We start from the raw sequence: 11,014 nt of genomic DNA on the forward strand, positions 1-11,014 counted from the left end.
TTGTTATTTTTATTTTTGAATGGTTACCATGTTGATTGGATCGGAGTTGATTTGCATCAATCAGTATATATTTTTATTTCCCCAAATATAAAAGTAAATATTTTTTTATGCGAAATTTATAAAATCATACTCTCTGCATTCTAAAACTATAGTTTGGGTTAGTGTTTGACACGGATTTAATGAATATTGATATAGTGGGTAAAAACTATAGGTAAAAAGCTTTTTTGCCTTTACGAGTGTATTAGTATAATAAATAGTAGCAATTGTGTAGTAATAATGAAAAAGTAAAGTTAATTTTATAATGATATGGTTATTTATGAAAACGAGACTATTGTTTTGGGACGACAAAAATGGTAAACATGACTATTGTATTGGGACGGAAAAAATGGTAAACATGACTATTGTATTGGGACGAAAAAAATGGTAAACATGACTATTGTATTAGGACGGAAAAAATGGTAAACATGACTATTGTATTGGGACGGAATGAGTAGTATTTTAATATAGTGGATAGTTAAAAATAATGTAATAATAATTTTGCTTTTATTTTTTTGGTATAAAAATAATGATACGATATAAAATATAGATATTTGTATAAAGAAGTGTGGTATTTTTAAAATTATAATTTATAATTAAATAATTCAAAGTAAAAAAAACATATTTAAAATTTGTGAGTTGACGAAGTGAGTATAATATATTTATAAGTTATAATTTTTTTTCTTTATTTAATACACATCTAATGAAAATTCAATCATTGTATCGTCATATTTCAATGATTTCGACAGTGAATTACGCTTAAGTTGAAACCTCTCATATGTAGACTGGTGTAGCCAAATTGAGTTAACATCTTGACTGCGTTACTGCATATGTATTTGTAATCTGACTCGAGAGCAAAAAATAAATCTGTGCTGAGTGAATTTGTATATATAATTTTTTAAAGTAAATATTTTTTTATATTCTGTGAGTTAATCGAAATTTGGAGCTTACATTATCGAAATACAACAATAACTTAAATCCTACAAAATAAAACCCCAACAACTTCTATGGGTTGTGATTGGGAATGAATTTTTTATTTGAATATTAATTTAAATAATATATTAATACGATGTTATATAAGATTCAATCATTAAGTCATAAAATTCTTATAGAATTACAATCCAAACAAATAAAAGTCTTCTAAATTTAGTTGCACATTTATTTATTTATATAGTATGTGCTGATTGAATCCATACTATATAATAGTTAAGGTAATATATTTTTCCAGTCCCTCATTTAGCTATTTTTATCATTTTAGAATTATATGAAAATAATCCTATAATTTAAATTTTTATGTAGAAATAATTCATTGTAACAAAGTTGCATGTATGATTTTGTGATTAGTGTCACATAATTATTTAAAATCCTAAAATAATACGAAATTATCGACACCACGGCTATCTGTGTGAACACATCAGCTCCGGAAGTTACAAGAGTGTCGCATATACAACTACGGTACCAAAGAACTATTTCTGTCAAAATATTTAAATTATAAAATTGATTTTATATACATGGTTCACTTATAGTTCTAAAGTAATAAAGGGGATCACACGAAAGACTAAGAAAAGAAAAAATTTATTCTAATAATTAATGATACTTATTTTTAAAGTTTAAACTTTTAAATGAGATGAGAATTTAACATATTATCAAAATTAGAACGTAACGTACTTTAGTTTCACGTCCCCCATTCGTTGTTGCTCTAAGCACGATTCATATGTAGCGTAAATACATCTTGTTCCTCATTCGTCGTTGTCCACGTATAAACTTGTATGTGACATAAATTTACCTTGTATGTGAGAGCGCATGCTGATTGACTCCATAATATACAAATAATAAATAATATGTTAAGTAAGATGATTTTTTTTTTAGGGAAAATGCAATTAAATATTTTGGATGTATATTCAATTATCATTTTTGTTTTTAAAATTATCATCTTAACAAAATATATCATGCGCATATCATAAATTTATTATTTTAGCATATTGACCGTGCGTGAATTATTTATTTATTCTAAAATTCAACACGATTAACTCCGTGCAAAATTTATTATTTTCTCATCAAATATCAATTAAAATACAAGAAACAAAAATGGTCTAAAGGTAATTACAAATATCAATATTTTTACAAAGAGTAAAATATTAATAATTATATAATATATTAATAATTTTATAATTCCAAAAATCAACTATGGGTGTGTTTGTTTGGGAGATTGGATTTAATTTCTACTATTCATCCCATTTTTTCCCTCAAAAAATATCAAATCAAACACCTATTTTTTATTTTTTATATTATACTAAAAATCAAATTTACATTCAAAACATCACATCAACACCTATTTATATCACATCGTACAACTATTCAAATTCAAAAATTTTACTATTCAAATCTCAATTCAAAATCCAAACCCCCAAACAAACCCACCCTATACATATATATATATAATTTATATATAGAAGAATTACCAAGGCAAACCCAACCCTGTTTTAGCCCAACTTTGCCTGATCCAGCCCAAACTTTTAGGCCCAGTTTAAGCCCAACAAATATTGCACTAAGAAATTTAAAAAATTAGCCCACTATTTTGCCAAATCCTTTTTAAAAAGAAAAATATTGAATGAAGGAAACTTAAATTGCAATTGCAACGAAAATCAGACAAACAAACACAAATGTTGTAATGACTATTTTCATTTAAACACTCATTACAATTCAAGAAAAGAGAAAAGATTCAGAACAATGCCCAGAAAGCATTACACACATTACTACCACTACAGAACTCCTTGAACAGTAAACAGATTTTTCAGGTAAATAAAAGTTCTGGTAATAATTGCAGTTCTTCGATAATTTTAAGATAAAAATTTCAAGGTAAAAATAGATTTACCTTAAAAATCAGTCGCGAACACCTTCGTCTTCCTCCTCTTCTTCTTCATACTCATACTCTTCCTCCGCCGTCGCGTCCTGATACTGCTGATACTCCGCCACCAGATCGTTCATATTACTCTCCGCCTCCGTAAACTCCATTTCGTCCATTCCCTCGCCGGTGTACCAATGCAAGAACGCCTTCCGCCGGAACATTGCCGTGAACTGCTCGCTGACCCGCCGGAACATCTCCTGAATCGATGTCGAGTTCCCGATGAACGTAGACGCCATTTTCAGCCCAGTCGGAGGGATGTCGCAGACTGTCGATTTTACGTTGTTAGGGATCCACTCGACGAAGTAGGATGAGTTCTTGTTCTGCACGTTCAGCATCTGCTCGTCGACCTCCTTCGTGCTCATTTTGCCGCGGAACATTGCCGAGGCTGTTAAGTAGCGGCCATGGCGGGGGTCGGCGGCGCACATCATGTTCTTTGCATCCCACATTTGTTGCGTGAGCTCCGGGACGGTGAGGGCGCGGTACTGCTGCGAGCCTCGGGATGTTAGAGGGGCGAAACCGACCATGAAGAAATGGAGCCGCGGGAAGGGGATCAGATTGACAGCGAGTTTTCGGAGATCAGAGTTGAGTTGCCCTGGGAATCGGAGGCAGCATGTTACCCCGCTCATTGTCGCCGAAATCAGGTGGTTTAAATCTCCGACTGCATAAAATTCATTGATTCAGTTAGGATTTTGATTGAAAGATTTAGTTGAAATTTGATGGTGAAATTTTTGCTTACAGCTTGGAGTGGTGAGTTTGAGAGTTCGGAAGCAGATGTCGTAGAGAGCTTCGTTGTCCAACACCATACACTCGTCGGCGTTCTCGACGAGCTGGTGGACGGATAATGTGGCGTTGTAAGGCTCCACAACTGTGTCGGAGACTTTTGGCGATGGAAAAACAGAGAAGGTTAGCATCATACGGTCGGGATACTCTTCTCGGATCTTTGAGATTAGGAGAGTTCCCATTCCAGATCCAGTTCCTCCTCCAAGTGAATGACAGACTTGAAATCCTATCACAATCAACACCAAAAGATATTCACCAAACAATAGGAAAAAAAAAAAAACCGATGAACAGAAAAGGAGATTAACATGTTTCACGCAGTCCAGGCAATTTGCAGAAGTTTCCAGAAATCGAACAACAAAACACCTTCGGAAACAACTAACAGCTAAGAAGAAGATTTCAGTCCAAACAATTAACAGAGTTTCCAGAAATTGAATAGCTATTAACTTCAAAACATAAGGATTCACCCAGTCTAAACAATTAACAGAAGTTTCCAGATATCGAATAGCAAATAACCTTCCGAAATGACTAGCAGAAAATGAAAAATGAAATAATGACTCACGCAGTCCAAACAATTTACAGAAGTTTCCAGAAATCAAGCAGCAAATTACCTTGCAAGCAATCACAGTTCTCAGCCTCCTTCCTGACGACGTCAAGAACGGAGTCAATCAGCTCGGCGCCTTCAGTGTAGTGTCCCTTCGCCCAATTATTTCCGGCGCCGGACTGTCCGAAGACGAAGTTATCCGGCCGGAATATCTGTCCGTACGGACCAGATCTGACGCTATCCATAGTTCCAGGCTCCAAATCCATGAGCACGGCGCGGGGAACGAAGCGCCCGCAGCTGGCTTCGTTGTAGTAGACATTGACGCGCTCGAGCTGCAGATCGTTGTCTCCACTGTATCGGCCGGTGGAATCTATCCCGTGCTCGGCGCAGACGACCTCCCAGAACTTGGCACCGATCTGGTTGCCGCACTGGCCGCCTTGGATGTGGAGGATCTCACGCATGGCTACGGCTGTGAAATTTTGAAATTCAAAATGAACGGCGGCAGTTTCAGGGAAGAAGCAAACTAGGGTTTTGCGATTCAATTGGGGATTTAAATAGAAGGTTCTGGAGAGGGATTTGAAATTTGAAAATTTTTTGAACGTTAGGAAGGAGCTTCGGGGGCCACGCTCTTGGGATGCGGGTGTAGCATACGCGCCGGTGCATTTGAATATTACTAACCCGTTGGAGAGTGTGAAAAGGCAATTTTGTTGCTTAAATGGAAATTTCCAATTTTTATTGCATCTTAGCTGTAATCAATTATTTGGCTCTCTCTTATCTCTTATTACACATGCATTTTTTAAACTTTTGCTAACAACTTTAATATTCAATTTTTTTTCCCTCTTATTATTTATTTAATTTTTAAAAAAAATTAAGACTTCAAAAAATTTTATTATTTAAACACAATGTATTTGTTTAATATTTTAGATTGAGACATTTTTTTATGCTAAATATGGAAATTGGTACTATGCATATTTATACTCGTTCATCTTAATTTAAAATATTATTTTTATTATTTTCGTAGCTTTCACTTAAAAGTATTTTTTTAGTAAAAATAATTATATATTAATACCAAAATATTCTTTAAATTTTATTTAAATTATAAATATATCATTAAACATATAATTATTTTATACTTTTAAAGTCAAATAGCAAAAATATTAAAAAATTTTACACACTAATTAATAAAATAGGAGTATTATTTTTTACATAAAATCTCAGAAGACTACTTTAAAAAATATTACTTCATCCGTCTCACCTCAAAGTATTTTTCTTACAATATTTCAAAATATCACTTTCTTATTTAAAAGAAAAAAAAACAAAAAATAATACATTAATATCAAAATATTATTCTTAACTTTTATCTAAATTACAAATATATTATTACATATAAAATTTTTTACATATTTTCACTAATCAATAAAATAATTTTATTATTTTTTAATTTATTACAAAATTTCAAATAATCATGTGATAAGGGAAAAAAAAAAAAGTATATTTTTTTAATAATATTCATTAAAAAAAACAAAGCCAACAATTAAATCAAATCCCAAACTCACCCATCAGCCTCGCTATTTTTAATTATTACAAAATTATTACATCTAACTATTCTCTCCATCCATACACGATTGATACCACAATTTAGGATAAATATAATTAATAGATAATTAATATTATATTAGTAAAATAATTATTATATATTAATATAAATAATTATAAATTAAGATTAAAATAATTAATTATTTTAATTCAAATTTTAAAAAAAATTAAATTTAAAATTTTAAAATAAAATTAAAGTGTATAATCATTTAAAAAAAAGTGACATGAAATATGAGACAAACAGAAACGGCAATGTGGATATTGTATGTGGGACGGATGGAGTATTATTTTCATACACGATTCATTCAACCAACATCTCCAATCATTTGTATACACTAATTATATATATATATATATATAATTCTTACAACATTAACAAAAAAAAAAAAACCGACCAAATCCTTCCATCTCTCTTAGATATATATATATATCTATGTATTATTATTATTACTACTATTAATATTCCAATATTCCTTTTCCCAAGTATCTACTTGCTTCATTCCCTTCTTCTTACCTTCGACAACAGAATAAACAGCCACAGGATCATACGGCGGAGGCATCCTGCAGGCCTCCGCCATGGCTGCCCCATTCACCAATGAATTCATCATGAACTTCTTCGCCGTCCCGTCCGCCGCCGCACATGCCATCGCCTCCGAGCAAAGCTCCACGGCTTTCTTGGGCACCGTCGGCTTGTACTTGAGGAGCTTCGCGTATGCGCTCAATAAATGGAACATGTAGTCGTACACGTAATCCATCTTCACCTCGTCCAGAATGAACGCGCTCGCCGCCCCCCCGATTGCCTGCGCCTGCGTTACAAATTCCGTCGTAAAAAAATATCATTTGCGGATCGACAACGTAAGACGAGTTTATTTGGGCTCTGTTTAGATAGAAGTTTTAAAATTTTGAAAATCTCTAACATTAAGTAAGAAATTGAGTATCTGATTTAATATTTTATAGAAAAAATATATATATTTGACATACTGAATAGTGAAAAAAAAAAAAAAAAAAAGGTTGTATATTTGTCAATATTTACCTCTTTTTGATGGGTATTTCCCCAGTTGACGGCGTGTTTGATGGATCGGCACTTGTCGTCGCTTTTGATGGGCCAATAGTGTTTCAACGGCATCAAGCCACGGGTGAAGAAGTCGTAGTAGATTGGCTTCACGAGCAATGTTAGTGAATTGCACGCTAAAATGTACTTTTCGCTTACTGACCAAGCAGAACCTTCAATATAGATTTTGTACCTGTCAACCAAAAAAATAACACGAGAGACATTAAATGAAGGAGCCGTCGTTTAACCTAACATTAAGTCATAAATACGCATCGAACAATGAAGTAAATTATGCGAGAAACTTTATAGCGAATAATTTGTGTGATCCCGACCTATGAATGCATTGGCTCGCTAAGTCAGAGCTCTTGTAGCCCTCTACTTGTTCTTTCAGCCAATCCTGAAAATTATTTTTACTACGTTTAGAAATAACATAATACATTAAAGAAACTAAAACTAAATACAATAAATAAAATTAAAAAAAAAAATAAAAATTAGAGGTCACCTGAGCATAGACGCGAGCATTCCAATCATGCTTGTCCGAAACATTACACTTAAGTAAATCCATCCTCGTCTCAGCAACCGTCGGATTCCCCTTCCAATACGCGTATGGTTCCCGGTCTATCCATTTGCTCCTCGCATTCCCTTCTTGCAAGTCCTTCGATAATTCATTCCACGGTTTTATGTTGATCTCAGGCCTAACAAGACAAGTCAATAAGTTTGGGTAGACAACATCGTACACTACAATTTTAGACACATCTAAGAGTCATTTTAATGTACTATGTAATTCTCCACAATTATTCATAAAAATATATATCTTGAGTCTCATATGTATTGTCCGACTTATCATTTAACATTGTGTCACCTAAAAAAAGTATTTCTAATGTCCTATTTTTTTATTTGGAACATCTAATAACTATTTTTTTTTTTTTAGCATATATTTGCTACTTTACCACAACGAGTAAAAATGTCAATTTATAACAAAAAATACTTACCTAAAAAAATTATACAAATACGATTTAGGACAAATAGAATTTGAACAGATGAAATATATTTGTATTAATAATCTATGTGATTCTATTCAATTACAAATTTAACCTCATTCTTACCTCCCTTTACAAATATGCTATTATAATTTTTTTACTCTAACAGCATTTTAGATTTTTTCATACAAAATATCACTTTCAATTTACCGTTTAAACAAAACTCAAGAAAAATCACTGAGTAAACACGTACTTACCATCCCCAAAACGACCAGTCGGGAAACACGATATCATGGGTGTCGTCGTTGCCGCAGTACCGGAACAGCGGCGGCGGCGGCGGGGATCCCGGGCCCGCAAAGTCCGCCTTCTTGACGACTGGCCAATCAACACAGTCGAACATTAAATCAAGATCTGGGACTTTCCCCGGAAACCTCCTCAGCAGTTGCAAGATTCCCCATATCGTAAACGTGTCCCGACTCTGAAAGGCTTTTTGGTACGTCTCGACGTAGGCTCTCCCATCGACTACGACTAACCGGAAATTGGCCGTCCGGCGCGCACGACTCACCATTTCTCGAGTAATTCCGGTCTCCCTCCATGGCCATAAATCTTCGTGAATCCATCGAAAATAATTGGGACATGCCGACGACGCTGCCGGAGAAATTTCGTTAACTTCGGCCGGAATCTTTGACGGGTAGTATCCGGCCGGGCAGGTCCGGGGCTGGCTGCTGAGGGAACAATTTAACGGAATTTCGACGATCTTCTTTGGTGAATCCTGGCCGTTGTTTTTGGCCTCCGGATGATCGTTAAGAGCCGTTTTAACGGTTGAGATGGAATCTTCCGAGGAACTTCGATCTATAAGCTACAGGATAGATCGAGAAAGAGGATAGTCAACATAGAAATGTTAGAAAATGATAAGCAAGAAGTGTATAAAAGATTAAATATTCACGAATCCTCTGTTTAACCAAATAGTTTAGCTCACTTCTTCTATTTTATCCCTATTTTTTAAGTAATAAAAAAATAATAAAAAATATCATACCGATAATAACATCTAACAAAACAAAAATTCTAAAAATTACCATAATATGAAAGGTATTAGAGTTTTGAATCTATAAACTTTATGATTACAAATTCACAACCCACACCGCCAAATAAATGATTCCATATATATATATAATATATATATGAGCTTTTGACTATTATAACAAATTTCTTGCTTTATTTTACATGCCAAAATAATGTGTAATCATAATGCTTCCTGCACAAATTTTGCAACAATTTTTCAAGAACTCCCTTTAATAATAATGCCCTCTTCTATTTTCAGCTCGTTTTAGTTTTTTATTATTATATATTTTATTATTTTCAATAAAAAAAAAATATATTATTTACTCATATAAAATATTATCTATACTAAACTATAAATAAAAAAAATCAAAATCCAAACACATTATTTGATGAAATTTCAATTTGACTTTCACTACATGAAATTTTCAATCTCATAATAGGATTTTATTTTGCAATATATATATAGTAATTAATAATTCAACACGAAAACTACACCAGACGTACCCTTAACCCTAATTTGAATGTAGGACCCAAGAAAAAAAGGGTACGTCTAAATCAAGGACTAATTAAATAATGCATTTCATAGTCAAGAATGGACGACAGAACGACGTCGTTGCAACAGTTGTAAAGAAATATTAATAAAAAATTCAGAAAATATTCCCAACAGTGTGTAAGAACAGAGGAAGATTTGAATGCATCTGCAAACCTCAAGAATGTCAGATTGTTTGGTGGTATTAGAAAATTCAAATTAAAATTCTTAAAAAAATATAAAGATCACTGTATGCAAAAGCAGGAAATAGAACCGTAGAGAACTTACAGTAGCGGACGAGTCGAGGTAGCGCGTGCAGATGTACGCGCCGATGGTTAAAACGACGAAGAAAAGCACCACCAACGACGACCTCGCCGGCAGCCGCCGCAGCACCGCCTCCATTCCGGTGGCGCCGCCGCCGCCTCTCCGACTCTTCTTCTTTAAACGCCTGATCTGTTTCCGACAAGAATCAATCGTGTCGCAATCGATCAGTAGCTCGCACCTGAATTTTTCAACAAACGGCGAATCAATTAATGATGTCCTGAACCGACACGGCGGTCTCTTACCAGGTCTGGAAACTAAACTGCACCTCCAAACCTGCTGCTATGTCTCTCCAGCACCTAATTCCTTAAAAGTTAAACCTCAGAGTCAAATACATGTCCTAACATATATATACACATACATATACATATATAGATTATTGCAATAGGATTATTACAGGATTGGTAATTTTTGTATTTATCCGGCGATCTGAAATGGTAAAAAGAGGTGTGGATTATTACCTGATATGAAATGGTGGGGCAGAGATGCAGTCTGTCCAACTGATTGATTAAATATCAACGACTTAATTAAACCGATCGATCATTATTGAGTAAAATTAAATGATTCTGACAACAACGAACGGATCGACGAAGAAGGAGGTAAGAAGAAGCTTATCGTATGCATCGATCTCGGCTGGGAATTGGAAAATGAAAATTCTCACAAGTTTGAGGATTGAGAGAAAAGGACAAGAGGAAGATGAACAACTGAACAAGGCGGTGAAATGAAAGCTGGGAAGTGCTCGTGTCACGTGACACCCGCCCCTAATTTGGGACAAACGTTAGGCCGTGTTTGGCCTTGCGTTTTTACAAACTCTCAGAATTCACTCTATGTTTCTTGATAAATTTTTAAAATTAAAAAAAATAAATAAATAAATAAATAAATAAAAATTGTTTAAGTCCAAACTTATAATAAGCGTATACTGAGACTTTTTTTAAAAAGAAAGAAAATTATAATTTAAAAAATATGATGAATTCAAATAATAATTAATCCCTTCCTTCCATAAGTAAATATCCATTTACTTTTTGAACAAATTTTAAAAATTTTAGTATTATATTAGAATATAGTAAAAATAAAATAGAAATGACTAAATACCCTTAGTATGTGTGATACAAAGGTAATGCCATTTATGTAATATATTGTAAATTGTAAAGGTATTTGTAATGTTAGTACATAAGACAGTTACTAAAAAAATATATATACTTTATTATGC

At 33.5% G+C, this 11,014-nt stretch overlaps 2 protein-coding genes across 7 annotated transcripts; both read right to left on the reverse strand.

Moving 5' to 3' along the window:
• Positions 1-2,700: 2,700 nt before the first annotated feature.
• Positions 2,701-4,801, reverse strand: LOC127244997 (tubulin beta-1 chain-like). The gene is made up of 3 exons (XM_051265634.1): positions 4,333-4,801; positions 3,681-3,950; positions 2,701-3,602 (listed from the first exon to the last, which is right to left on the reverse strand). Exons 1-3 carry the CDS (start codon positions 4,724-4,726, stop codon positions 2,920-2,922), a joined length of 1,347 nt encoding a protein of 448 aa, XP_051121591.1. The 5' UTR covers positions 4,727-4,801; the 3' UTR covers positions 2,701-2,919.
• A 1,397-nt stretch (positions 4,802-6,198) lies between these two features.
• On the reverse strand, positions 6,199-10,547 carry LOC127244999 (uncharacterized). 6 transcript variants are annotated; one of them, XM_051265640.1, is made up of 8 exons: positions 10,266-10,547; positions 10,073-10,103; positions 9,772-9,985; positions 8,150-8,751; positions 7,415-7,607; positions 7,245-7,309; positions 6,895-7,105; positions 6,199-6,667 (listed from the first exon to the last, which is right to left on the reverse strand). In XM_051265640.1, the coding sequence occupies exons 3-8, from the start codon at positions 9,883-9,885 to the stop codon at positions 6,293-6,295; spliced, it is 1,560 nt and encodes a 519-aa protein (XP_051121597.1). In that variant the 5' UTR covers positions 9,886-9,985; positions 10,073-10,103; positions 10,266-10,547; the 3' UTR covers positions 6,199-6,292. The 6 variants fall into 6 exon arrangements, with proteins under 6 accessions (XP_051121597.1, XP_051121599.1, XP_051121596.1 ...); XM_051265642.1 differs by having other exon boundaries at positions 9,772-9,936; positions 10,050-10,103; XM_051265639.1 differs by having other exon boundaries at positions 10,081-10,110.
• Positions 10,548-11,014: the final 467 nt, after the last annotated feature.

This window comes from Andrographis paniculata, unplaced genomic scaffold (assembly GCF_009805555.1).
Source record: "Andrographis paniculata isolate CXL003 unplaced genomic scaffold, ASM980555v1 Contig21END, whole genome shotgun sequence".
In the NCBI taxonomy this organism is placed as follows: domain Eukaryota; kingdom Viridiplantae; phylum Streptophyta; class Magnoliopsida; order Lamiales; family Acanthaceae; genus Andrographis; species Andrographis paniculata.

Bases quoted from the DNA above. Each gene is read 5' to 3' on its own strand.
- LOC127244997 (XM_051265634.1), bottom strand. From the start codon at position 4,726: ATGCGTGAGATCCTCCACATCCAAGGCGGCCAGTGCGGCAACCAGATC. The intron at 3,951-4,332 runs GTAATTTGCTGC...TGATTGTGATAG, and splicing joins GAACTGTGATTGCTTGCAAG to GATTTCAAGTCTGTCATTCA. The intron at 3,603-3,680 runs GTAAGCAAAAAT...AATTTTATGCAG, and splicing joins CAAACTCACCACTCCAAGCT to TCGGAGATTTAAACCACCTG.
- LOC127244999 (XM_051265641.1), bottom strand. From the start codon at position 9,885: ATGGAGGCGGTGCTGCGGCGGCTGCCGGCGAGGTCGTCGTTGGTGGTG. The intron at 8,752-9,771 runs GTAAGTTCTCTA...TCTATCCTGTAG, and splicing joins ACCTCGACTCGTCCGCTACT to CTTATAGATCGAAGTTCCTC. The intron at 7,310-7,414 runs GTGACCTCTAAT...AATAATTTTCAG, and splicing joins ATGCTCGCGTCTATGCTCAG to GATTGGCTGAAAGAACAAGT.